At 40.5% G+C, this 13,447-nt stretch overlaps 1 protein-coding gene across 10 annotated transcripts in view; it reads left to right on the top strand.

Annotated features, from left to right (window-relative positions):
• KANSL1L (KAT8 regulatory NSL complex subunit 1 like) overlaps positions 1-13,447 on the top strand; it is a 61,524-nt gene that overhangs the window by 6,524 nt on the left and 41,553 nt on the right. For 9 of the 10 annotated variants that reach the window (XR_012764998.1, XM_075429934.1, XM_075429940.1 and 6 more), the window contains 2 exons: positions 1,143-2,257; positions 13,147-13,288. Coding sequence is in view for 9 of the 10 variants with exons in the window: in XM_075429934.1 (XP_075286049.1) it covers positions 1,143-2,257; positions 13,147-13,288 (1,257 nt within the window). In the remaining variant the exon portion in view is untranslated. The remainder of the gene's footprint in view (positions 1-1,142; positions 2,258-13,146; positions 13,289-13,447) is intronic. The other variant, XM_075429935.1, reaches the window with a different exon arrangement.

Raw genomic sequence — 13,447 nt, 5'->3', positions numbered from 1 at the left:
GGTAGGTGTTCTGCTTTGCTGAAGTTGTAACAGGTAGCTGGGTAGCTCCCATTTCTGTGATACTGTTGGTGTTGACTCATTTAAAAAAAACCCCAACACCTGAACGAAAAACAAATGCAACTCAAAAAGTAACTTACCTCTAGAACAGATTAAAGTAAAATCCAGCCAGAGTTCTCAGATGGAAATGTGTAGATGTGTGTGTGTGTGTGTGTGTGCATATACACATACATATACTCACACGTGTTTTAAAATGCATCCTTCCAGTCACATGGCTTGTGGTCATGTTTTTCAGTTTGAGGAAAGTTAGATGACGGTCTTGAACTTTGGGAGTCTTGCTTCTCAGACCGACAGGATCAGAAATGCAATGAGCCCACCTGGAGTACTATGTCCAGCTGTGGGGCCTCCAACATAGGAAGGACATGGATGTGTTGGAGTGGGTCCAGAGGAGGGCTACGAAGATGATCAGAGGGCTGGAGTACCTCTCCTGCGAGGACAGGCTGAGGGAATTGGGACTGTTCAGCCTGGAGAAGAGAAGGCTCCGGGGTGACCTTATTGCAGCCTTCCAGTACCTGAAGGGGGCCTACAGGAAGGATGAAGAGGGACTTTTCACAAGGGTGTACAGTGACAGGACAAGGGGGAACGGCTGTAAACTAAAAGAGGGCAGATCTAATTAGATAAGAGGAAGAAATTCTTCACCATGAGAGTGGTGAAACACTGGCACGGGTTGCCCACAGAAGCTGTGGCTGCCCCCTCCCTGGCAGTGTTCAAGGTCAGGTTGGATGGAGCTCTGAGCAATTTGGTCTAGTGGAAGATGTCCCTGCTCATGGCGGGGGAGGTGGAACCAGATGATCTTTAAGGTCCCTTCCGACCCTTACCATTCTATGATTCTATGAACACTTACTCCTCTGAGAGTTAAAGGCTTTAATTGCACATGGAACAATTTCTGAATGAAATAAATTAAAAACAGAAAGAGTGTTTGTTTGACTTGGGAGGGAGCATAGTCTGTTCTTTAGATAATGTGCTTTTTTATGGAATCTTTGAATAATGTTGAAATGTTGAAAGAATGAAATATCAGACAAAGTTGATGCATTTGTACCATGTCGTGAAAATGAGAAAATTTACATGGCCCATGTTATTTTCAGGTTTGCTGTAAACTACCTCCCGTAGCTATAATGACACCAGCCCTCCGAGAGGCAGCAACAAAAGGTCATGGTATCCACTTGTCACCTTCTTTGTCCTCTAGAGCTATGGAGTCTGATACAGCTTTGTGCATGGAAAATTCCAGAGCAGTGGAAGAGAAGATAAAAGAGGACTCCATCGCACAGATTACTTGCTCAGTCCTGAGGTTCCCCACTGCTGAGCCCAACCTCAGGAATGATATCTTCAACATGCAGCATTTTGGTTCTCCACCATCCTCCAAGTGCTATCAGTCTGTCTTGTTAATGAGTACAAGGGCATTTAGCGGCAAAACTGGTAAGCAAACGAAAGCGGGAGAGCCCGACTGCTCCAAGATGAGAAATTCATTACATAATGGTGCTGACACATCATTTGGTCAGGTTAGTCATTCAGAACCTGAGGAACAGGTCAAAGGGAAAACGTTTTCAGAGACCACATCTCCGAATTTAGCAGAAATGCAGAGACTTTCGGATTCAAATGTAACCGAATCCAGTAATGCAGAAGAAATGCAGCTTTTAAATGGTAAATGGTACAAGAAGAATGGTTTTTTGGGTAGGGCTTTGGAAGTCTGCACTGAAACAGTAAAAGGGGATTTACTACACCAAATTCTTCACGGGCCTGCAGAAGGGATTTTGAGCTGCACCCCGGGGGAGGTGTATGCTCGCTTTCTCAAGTGTGTCACTAAGCAACAAATGGAAATCAGTCGCGCCAAAAGAACTCGGAAACGTTTACAAATGCTCCTGGCAAAGCATGTTATCAAACACTGTGATCAGCAGCTGAAATGCTTTGTGAAACATCAGCTACAAAGAATGAAGGTTTTCCATGAGCCAACCAGATTTTCGAGCAGTAGCTCACTGCAGTGCACTGAAGGTTGGCCAGAAAACAACGCAACTACTTTGGAGAGTAGATCAAGCTCAGACATAGAGAATGGAGTTAGTGTTGCACCAGGTGAAATCCAGGCTTTTGCACTTTCCGCTGGAGGACTGCTGTCTCACTTGGAGAAGGATCTGGACTCTGATGCAACATGTGGCAGCTCAGATGAAGATGGTGAGGAACAGACTGTAAGAACAACTGTGGAAGCGTAAGTGTTAAATTCCTGCTAGACTCATGTGCTTCATGCTTATAAATGGAGATGGAAGGGTCTAATCTGCAGATTCCTTCTTGTGTGAGTCACCTCACTCAATAGATAGTCCTACTGAAATCAGCAGGACTGCCTATGTGAGCTAGGTTTGGCAGGGGCCAGACAGAAAGTAAGAACTTCTCCTAATCATAGCATTTAAGGAACAGTTACTTTACTAAACTGTAGAGAGCTAGATTTTGTACTGTGCTCTATCAGTTTGCATTACATTAGTACTGCTAATTATTCAATACTGTGATGATGCCGTAAATCCAATAGTGATAGCAGTGCTGTAAATGATATTTTTGGCCAACATTATAATAATTTTAGTTTTATTCTGTAGTTATTAAGAATTAGTCAGTGTTAGGATCTTGAAATCCACTACAGTGTGATAAAGAGTAAAAATCATCATCTGATGGAGGTGTCAAGCCAATCCAGTATTTGGGGGTTGTGTATGGAAAAAGTTTGGTTCTTTGAATTATAATTTAAAAAACATTAATTTACTTACTGAAGTTGTTCTGCTACTGTGGATGAAGCTAGCAGTGGTGTTTTTATTGTTGCTGGTATCTTTTTCAAGAAGAACCAAAGGGAAATTAGTATCATTAACTAATACTGTCTTGATTTGACAGGAATCCTGTCAGTACAAATTATTGTAGCTTTGGAAATCAGTGGTGATGAAGAGAAGTAGATGGTAAACTTGTTCCCTGTTCCTCCCCCTGCTACACTATTAACACAGTCTCCGTGCGAACAGGCTGCCCAGGGAGGTTGTGGAGTCTCCATCTCTGGAGATGAAGACCCGCCTGGACGAGGTCCTCTACAACCTACTGTAGGTGACCCTGCTTCAGCAGGAGGGTTGGACTAGATGACCCACAGAGGTCCCTTCCAAACCCTACCATTCTGTGATTCTGTGGTCAAGAAATTTTAGAGAGCGGTCAAAGGAGAGCTGCTTTCCCCTTCCTACAGCTGGAGAGAACAGAGTATCACTTAAGGTCTGTAAGGATCTGATAGTCAGGACAGTGACACACAGAATAGAGCTTCAAACAAACACAGCAGCTTGGTAGGAGCTTCATGGCACCTGCATTTCTAGAATTTAAAGTCGGGACTGGTTTTGTGTTTCCTGATCTCTTCTTATACCCTTTGCTGTTAGGGGGTGTCTAGAAAGCATTAAGAGTGACACTGGTGTTTGTGGAAGAATAAATATTTATAAGGGTGCCTTTCTTGGTCTGTTTTTTGAAAAGTTCAGAAGAAATCAGGGAAGCTTCATCTTAAGTTGGAAAAGAGCTGTGCCTTGTTACGTGCTTATAGCTTCAGTTTGGGAAGCTTCAGCGTAGCATGGTTGTATGAAGTCACTGCTGCGTTTCATAAAACTCTGTAGGCCTGGAAAACAGAGAGGAGACAAAGTGCGAAGTAAAAACTAATTTTTGTTTTCTTTTACATATTGTCAGAATGGTAAATACTGTACTAAAGTCCAACCAAAGCATAATGACTTGCCAGCTAACTTAGGATCACCTTAAATATTTAGGTTTGTGAAAGAATTATTCTCCTTTTGAAATATTTTGGTGAAAAAACAGCGTTTTTGACTCTTTGCAGTGTAACAGAATCCACATTCTTGTCATAGTTGATATGTTTGAAGTTCTGAGTAATAGCTCTGCCTCTAGGATTATCACCTTGTGATTACATGAACTGAAAAAGAAAAACTGAAGAGAAACTCTTGATTCTCAAAGGGCAGTCGATAACGTAACACTTGGACCGAAGTTCTGCGTGAGGGGTTTGGTTTTTTTTTTTTTTCTGCTTGCTAGGGACAGTCAAGTTTTGATCTCTGCCTCTCAGTTCTTTACCTTTATTTCTTCTTGTGGCTTTTCAATTCCCCAAGTTATCTTTCCACTTAAGGCTTACTCAGTTTGGTTTGTTGCACCGATGGGAAAAATCCCACATAGAATTATGAAGTACAAACACGCCACCTTTGGCTCAAGAAAACCCCAAGCTGCAGTTGCTGGCAGCTGAGGGAGTATTCTGGAGAAGCACGGCTCACTCCATGTCTGCCCTGTTTAAAGACTGTTATCTTGACCACGGCTAAGAGGCAGGAGACTGGGTAGATCATCTGTAGTCTGACTCAGTGCAGCCCTTTTTTCATGGGTTAGGCTTTTTTTCCCCGTCGCTTTTTTATGTTCTTCTTGCTGAACAGAAGTCAGGTAGCAGGGGTGACGAGGTTAGCAATGTGCATTAGCTCAGGCCTTGCTGCACTGGCAATGCAAGAATCACCAGTGTTTGGACTGTGCTGCCGGGCCAGCAAGCTCAAAGTTACTACCAAATTTAAGCAGAAGACTGTTTGTGTGCATAGACTGAGGCAATGCTTGAATTAACACTGCAGTGAGGGCAGGCAGTCTCTTACTTGAATTTATTGTTATCTTCAGCTTGGAACGTTTTTCTTAATTTCTCCAATTTTCCTAAGATCTGTCTTTGTGGCTAAAAGGCTGCACTTTTTCTTCTAGACGGCAAAGATATATCCGTTACTCACCAGTGCAGCTGCTGAGATTGCTGTTTCCTGAGCTTTGCCACTTTAAGGCTCTTTGCATTGCCTTTCACCTGGACAAAAGAAACAAAGTTAACAAAAGAAACAAAGTTAACATCCATTTTTATTTCTGCTAAATGGATTTACATTCTTAGAATTGTCTTTCTCTCCTAGGGATTTGACTCTCAGTGCTTTCCAGAAATAATGCGATCATGTGGGTGAGAGAATACTAATTTCCTTGCCTGTGATTTACTTTTCATAATGAAGAGTTTTACTGATCTGGAAAGACTCTTCTGCTGTGTTATTCTCAAAACACTTAGCTTTGGATGTCACGATGTTCTATTAATGGAGTGATGAATGGGAAAAATGTTTTGGTTTTGCCTATATTACAGTATCCTGATTGTATTTAACTTGAGGGCATAGTCACGCTGGTAGCTGGTCATTGTCATGACTGCGGTGATTTTTATAATTTTTTGGGGGGGAGGAGGTGTCAATCCATCAGGCAAGAGGAAAGGAACCTGCAGTTACGGTGTTTACCTTGGAACAGTCTGTTTCCCATCAGGACGGAGAGGTTGATTTCCAGCTCCAGTTCTTCAGGTTAGGAAAAAAACCTGGAGCTACTTATAGCATTTTGAACCTGTTTATTCTCATTATCCTGAAAAGAGTTTTGTCCAAGGAGTATTAACATAAGCTCTTCTGAGCTGTATCTCAATGCTTTGTGTCTCAAATAAGATTGTCTTTACCCATCCATTTCAATACCTGTGTTACTTAGTTGCAAATGGCTGTTGTAAGGTCTTTAGACCATTGTTCATCCCTTGTGCATTACATAGTGCTGCCCTCAAGACAAGAAAGACCCTTGGTCTGCTGGTGAAGGCAATTCTAGCTGACAATTCACAGTACTTATTGAACTTCCCTAGTTCCTAGAGTAATTGGAAAGCCTCATCTCATTTCAAGAGCTTAATCAAAACACGTTGGGTCCTTTAGGTATTTGGTGAAAAGAAGTACGAAAAACAGTTGGCTCTTTTCAGGAATTTTGTCACTTTGCTGCTAGTGTCAGTTCATTAATGTCTTTAACCTGTCAGTTTTCGTGGAAGGTTTCTTAGGCACCGCACCAAATTTCCATCGGTAGTTTGTAGTGTATTCTCGTACTGTTCCAGCCTTTGGGTATAGGAAGTTCCCAAGACACTACACAGGGGAGTACTTCTCTCTGGGTTCTCGAAGGCAGATGTTAGGCGCTGTTTGCTAGCTCACTGTTGGGCATTAGCAACCAAAGTAGATGGAGGGCCTGAGGAGGACATCACAAAGCTGACCATAAGTAATTCCTTCAGGAATTCACAACTGCCATCGACCACTTGAAATACAACATAGACAACATTGCACCAGCTGAGTTTACCTGGAACTTGATCTTCCTTGTGGGTCACGAAGATGGAAGATTATCCATAGAAATGGTCACAAGATTTCAAACAAGGTTAATTCAGGGAGGGTGTGAGCTCAAAGTTTTTTTCAACAACATAGCTCTGCTGTGGGAGCTGTGTATTGTAACCTTCCAGGCCAACTCCACGTCCTTATTAACGTATTTTGTGTGTGTGCCTGATGTTGTTAGAAATTCTGGTTGTTTACAGTGTACCACAAAGAAGAATGATGCCGAGGTGGTTATTTAGGAAACCTTTAAAGTTGCAGGGTACGGAGCTTTTCTTCTACATGTGCTATGTGTATGATCATCCAGAATCAAAAGATGCATTGCTGAGGTTCTTTGAAGACATAGCCACTCACTCCATCAAATAGTAATACATGCACCTAATTGATTAGCTTGAAATAGATTTTTCTGCAAAGTAAGTAGCTCTGTCTACTCATGAAAAGTGCTGTGCCCTGTGTCCCCAGTCTTCCTTTCCCCATCTGAATACAGTCATTTTGCATCATTTGGTGGGATTTTTTCCTTCTGAAATATTTTCATGCTTTCCCTCTGATGTTTGAAAGGTACGTTTTACTGGTTATCCTCCAGCAACCTCAAGCCTGACGAAGAAGCACTTACATTTTTCCATGCCCACAGGGTTTACTGTGCTTGGAAATTTTTATAATGAATGTGCAGAGATAGTAAATGTTTCTCTCTTTTTTTTTTTTTTTTTTTTTTTTCCTCCCCTTAGATTGCTAGTTGGAAAGAGAGAAGATGGAAATCTGCTTTTAGTGCAGATTCTTGGTGGGGAGGGGAGCAGTAAGGCATAGAGAATACAAGAAGGAAGAAAATACTGTGTCTGGTATCTCCACATCTAATCTGTTTGTTCTAGACTATTTTCCATTTTTCCTAGCATTTTTTTCTCATGAGTAATTCAGCAACATCAGTGCAGTTCTGCTGGCCCCAATATAGAAGGCACTGCTTCAGGGCTGGGGTTTATTGCATGTCTTTGAGCCACGATATTAAGGGGAAGCTGTTTGTTTTTGCAAGGTTGGGTCCTAATTTTCTACTCTGAGCTGTAATTTGGCTTCATACATATCAGAACTGAATTCTGTTTCCAGTTTTTAAGACCTTTTTAGTTTACAAGTCTGGGAAATGTCTTACTTGCATAGAAGATTGAATAAGTATAAATTCATAGGTGCTAATAATATGCTGATTTCAAAATGTTTTATACATTGCTTTTTCATTAATTCCATTCTCTCAATTCTTAGCTCCTGTCACTAGCATGTGGGAGCAGAATTGTTACCAGGGAATGAAAGAAAAGATAGCGTTATATTACCTTCTGTTTTCAGTCTAGGGATATGTGTATTATTTCAGAACATATTCAACCTCACTTGGTTGGATTCCCATAAGGTGGATTTACAACTTCTTTAGGGTCCCACATGCATTTACTGTTTTTCTTTAGAGATCTCATGTACAGCAATAATAACTTGCTTTTGAGCAAGACTTCCTTCTCACAATACCAGACTAATGTTCTTGTGAGTGAGGATCCTGATTTCTAACTTGTAATTACATTAACATTTTTGCAGTTGCTGAAAGCAGGCTGAAAGGTTTTAATGAAAGGCAGAAGGTTTGACAAGTTGTAACCTGCAAGGGAATCTCAGAGCTGGAAACATCAAAGCTTTTGAGTTAGATAGGTGTTGAACACAAATTAAATAAACACTTGGCATTACTCTTCTGAATGAGTTTAATACACAGTCAACATAGTTTAGTAGAATAGAAAATCTAATAATCAGACACGTGTATACATGATAACCTGGCATGCTTAATTAAATGGTAGACAAAAAGATTTTCAGGATATAAGATACTTGTGGAGGACCTTGCCTTGGGCACAGGGCTGCATGCTCTAAAATACTCTTTCCTGTGTTCACCATACCTATCTGAATCAACCTTCCTGGATGCTTACTATTAGTCCTGGGTTCTGTATTTTTTGTGCCTTTTAAACACCGCTATGTTTCTCCTTCATTATTTGTGAACTGTTTTTCAGGCTTCTTGTTTTGTTTGCTTATAAAAACAAAATATGCCGAAAAGGTTTAAATTCCACCCCTTCTCCTCTCCTGTAAACAAACAAACAAACCCATGCACAAAACCCAAACAGCAGTGTGTATCTAGCACAGCAATTTTATCTTGGTTAGCAGTTCCCCTTTGCACTCAGTTAGGTTGCCTGGATTTGTTTTTTGGGACAGACTGATCTTAGCTGTTTGGAAAACATAAACCTCACCACAACATAATGGAGGCACTGGAAATAATTGTCATAGTCCTGTTGCATTTTCCGATGTTGGTTTGGTTATGTAAAAGCACGGTTTGTTATCAATTCTGTTTTGGGGAAGGTGAGAGTGCTGAGGGGTTCATCCATATATTCTGTCCATAGATCATGGCTAAAAACTTCTTTCAGTTCAAGCAATAGTACTGACTGTAATAGCAATATATCACTTAGTGCCCTTCACTTGCCTCTTCAGTCTCAGCAAAAGCAAGTAGCTTTGAGATGCTTATACTACCTACATCTGCTAGTGCTGAAGATCCCCAGCTGATTTCTGTCCCATACTTTGGGACACAGTACAGCCTGAAAGTCTGCTTCCTAGTTATATTTTTGATTGTACTTTGTCTGCATTTGTGTCTGTGCTCCTTGCGGCTTTTTTGTTCTTTTGCATGTCTGTCTTCTCTTAGAAGTTGTGCAGGATTGATTTCCTGCAGTTCGACCTAAACAGGGGAAATGCAAACCAGTGTCTCACATGGAAACAAATTTTGCCTCTAATGCAATTCCAGCATGTTTTTCTAGGGAGATTGAAGTGACATGTTTTATTCATACGAAGTCAATATTGCTCTGTTCTCTGCCAATTCTAATAGTCCTGGATGAGTGCAGGAGATCATCTGCAGATTTTAGAGTCATCACAAGAGCTGTAAGTTTATATATAAGTTTAGTACTTCACTGTACTACTGTACTGAACATTAGAAACTTTTGAAAATGTAATGTGGTTTATATTGAGTTGCCAGCAGAAGAACGAATTTGAAATTCCTGTGGAAGATGTATGATGTTAAAGTCAAAAAGCATGGAAATGAAGTAAAGATGCTCTGCAAAAGGAGCACACAAGAAGCAGGACAGACAGAAACTTTTTTCTTCTTGTCTCATTCCAAACAGAGAGCCAGAGCAGGAGCTTCTACTTTAGCCCCTGCTCTGACTTAACTCCTTCAGTAACAGGTCTGGTTATTTATGTAACCATTTGTGGTTGGTTGGTTGGTTTTTTTCTTCTCTGGATTTGCAGAATTAATAAATTCACTGGCCCCACCTTGCAACAGTTTGCTTTACTGAGTGAATGTTATGTTGTGCTCTCTAAAATTCCAGGAACAGATTTACAGATTTTTTTTTTTTCAATTACAGTAATAGGTTGTCATTTGTCACTTGAGTGACCATACTACTTTGCATGCAGACAGCTCAGTGTAGGAGTGTGAGGATAGCTTATAGCGGTTTTATCATCCTCTGAGGAGTTACAAGGCTTTCTAAATAGTTTGTAGAGAAATAAACTTAGAGGCAAAGATGATAAATAAATAATTCAAGATCAAACAAATGTGAGTGACAGAGATGGGAACAGAATTTAGCAGTGCTCTAACCTTCTATCCCCTAAATATTAGCCTTGCCCTGAACTTCCTGCCCCTTCCCTTGTGGCAGTGCAAAACTGTCTGTTTGTCTGCAAGGCATCGAAACTGAAAGGGATCTAGACTTAAACTTGCTGCATTCACCCTGCCTCTGAAGTTAAAATTAACCATGAGCGTCTCTCTAATCCATGTCACCGTGTAGCTGCCCAAGTGCTTGTGCAGGTGCTGGGCGTGGGGCAGCCTGGGCTGGCAGGAGAGAGAAGCTGAAATTGCTTCGTTTGGCGTGAGCATAAAATGTTGGTGCTTAGTTCAGTGGAAACTCTTCCTTACGGAGGAGCCTAAGGATGTCATCATTAGAGTGTAATTAAATCCTGTTAGTTTAATTATATAGTACAATTTAAAGCCTTAAGAAATATTTGCATAGTATTTTAGAATGAAGCAGAAATATGCATAATATATTTCACAGTGAATGCCATTAATTCAAGATTTAATACTGTGTTTAAGAAAAAAATGCAAATACATTTTTAAGAAATAACTTGTAACTTTGCAGAGATTTTTTTTTTTTGTAAGACAGTAATAGAGGATATTATTTGTTTGTCTTAAGGTTACAATGTTTAACGGTTCTTCTGTTATCTGCTGTGGTTTGGTGTTGATTATGGATTCCCTTACTGCCATGCTGATTTTATATAGTGTATGTGACAAGACCAGCTCCAGCCCCTTCCATTCTGCTTCTTGTTTCCCAGCTGTCTGGGCACTTTTATTTTTCTCATTCTCCGTGGTCTCTTAGAGGATAGCTCACCTTTCTCCCCAGACCGTTGCATCTAGTTTGGGAGGTAATTCTTTCAGCGTAATTTATTTTCTTTCACTTGGGCTTCCTTGTTACTGTGTCCTGGTTTGTGGGGGTTGGTTGGTTGTCCATTTGTCTTTTGAGAAAGGAATAGAAACAAGCACCTGAACACCCCTTTTGGGTTTTTCTTGGTTATCCTCTTTATTCCTATTTAACTTTTTTTTATTAACTAAGGGATTTGTTACAGCCTCATTAAGTAGCTCTTTCTTAGGACTAGCTTTTTGCTATCCCGGGGTCCTGAGACAAATCCTAACTAGACCAGCCACCACACTTGTGTGAACGCATTATTTAATTGAACTCTGACTTGGGCCAATTAGGAATTCAGATCCCCCTTCTTTCCCTGCAGACTCTGTTTTGTGGCTTCCAGAAGCACAAACATGCAAAAGCTGTCAATCCTGAAAACGTTCTTGGCAAGAAGACCTGGTTAAAGCATAAGTAGCCAGGGCTATTTACTATGTGCTGGTGATAATGCGAAAGTAAAGAGGAATTAAGGGTTTGTGAGAAAAATGGATATTCACAAGATGACTTCATATGCCTTTTTTCGTAGGACAAAATCACTAATAGAATGTATAAAATGTAATGAGTTTATTATGGTATATATTTATATAGTTCTTTGAGTTTCTTATGATGGTAGTCCACTTTATTTGCTTGCATATAGAATATGAGTTGAAACAGGACATTTCAATCTCCTGTCTAATTTTATATGTTCATTTTGTCTGTGTAGGAGAGAGTTCAAACTGGTTGTAAATTGTGCAGGCAGATAATCACAGAATCACAGAATAGTAGGGGTTGGAAGGGACCTCTGTGGGCCATCTAGTCCAACCCCCCTGCCGAAGCAGGGTCACCTACAGTAGGCTGCACAGGATCTTGTCCAGGCGGGTCTTGAATATCTCCAGAGAAGGAGACTCCACAACCCCCCTGGGCAGCCTGTTCCAGTGCTCCGTCACCCTCAGAGGGAAGAAGTTCTTCCTCACGTTCAGACGGAACCCCCCGTGCCCCAGTCTGTGCCCACCGCCCCCTGTCCCGTCACTGGGCACCACCGAAAAGAGCCCGGCCCCATCCTCCCGACACCCACCCTTCAGATATAATTTATGTTAAAAGCAGGGCAAACTATGCCTTTTAGAGGTAACCTAACGAAAAGTGTGTCTGTTCTTACTATTTATGATAGCTAAAGTAGACAAAAGTTTTGAGTTATTGAGTTATACTGTGTTTTGTAATTTTTGCCCTGAAAATAGCAAGATTCTCAAATTTGATGATTCTGTACTGGATTCTGCCAGGAAACATCTAGCACCTCCTGCAGAGTGATGTATTACCTTTATTTCATTGATGAGGTAGTTGACACAAAATTCTGCATGAAACAATTGTGCTTTTGTGATGTTCCTGATGTTCTGCTTTTTCTTGACTCTTTTGTGATACTTAAGCCCTCTTCATTGCCTGGGGAACAAGGGATCATGTATTCTGCCTGTGCAAAACTTACATGCAGCGTCATCCAGGATTTAGATGCAGTAGTTACCCCAGTGACTTGAGGGAAAGCACTTCTTTTCCAGAAGAAGGTTGATTTTGTTTCTACAGTTCTTTCAAGTTAGCTGTGGCAAACTACATGACAACTTTAGTGGGAAAAAAAACACCAGTCATTTTCTTTAAATAAACTAATTCAGTTAATGGTAGGATACTAATGGAAGTTGCATACTAAAATATTGCATTGTGTTGTCTCTGTTGCTTAAACTTACTGGACACTAAGATTTTATGTTGAATGGTACCGTTATGTCATTCATTTATTGAATATGTAGGCTGAGTAGTGTTTGCTGGCACCAGTGATTAATTTAGCATAATAAAGTTAAGCTAGTCACAATGTCAAGTACCAGCAGGCATATCTTTTGTGTTACAGAATACACCTGTTTGCAAACAGCTCTAGTAAGAGTGACCTAATTATACTATACTGACACAGCTATATTTATAAAATAGCTTGAATAAAAGAAATCTAAACTACTTAGTTGGGGTTTTGGGCAGTGACTTGATATGTAGCTGGTCATTGCTGGATGGTGTTTTACTAGATTCCAGTTGTTAGCAAACGATATTCATGGAAACTTGTGGGAAGAAGTGTGGTGTAAGAATTTGGATTCTTGCTGATGGAGTTGCTAGAATTCTCTACAAGTCTGTAATCTTCATTGACTGATATAGTTTGATAATTTCTTCAGCTCTGGGTTTTATAATACAGAACAGAAAACTACCTTAGCCTGAGAATAGCCAGTGAACATTGATGACACTGGTTTGGGCAAGTTCTGTCGTTACAGAAATAAGCTGATGTGAAACTGGATGGGTATAACCAGATGTCTTCTGAAAGCAACTGAGATGCTTGCAACATGAGGCAAAGCAGCTGTCAAAAATGTTCTTGTGCAAATGTGGTTATCTTTATTTTTGGACTAACCAGCATTTTGTCTTCACAGCAGCTATACTTCTGAATGGAAGTGGCTTGCAGACAGAGCTAGAATTGGCAGCCGTTGGACATGGCTTCAGGCCCAGATTTCAGAACTAGAATACAAAATCCAACAACTAACTGACCTTCACAGGCAGATACGTGCCACCAAGGTATTGTCTATAAGCTCACAAATGGGCTTTTCAAATAATCTTTTGACAGTGTTTCTTGTAATATTTATTTGGTTCCTTGTTGTTGTTGTTTCTTTGTTTGTTTTGTCCTGGAGTTCTTATTTCTGTTCAGGCTATCACACGCAAAGGTTAACCAGAAAG

The sequence above is a fragment of the Opisthocomus hoazin genome, chromosome 9 (assembly GCF_030867145.1).
Source record: "Opisthocomus hoazin isolate bOpiHoa1 chromosome 9, bOpiHoa1.hap1, whole genome shotgun sequence".
Classification (NCBI taxonomy): domain Eukaryota; kingdom Metazoa; phylum Chordata; class Aves; order Opisthocomiformes; family Opisthocomidae; genus Opisthocomus; species Opisthocomus hoazin.
This window is presented reverse-complemented; position numbering and strand designations above follow the sequence as displayed.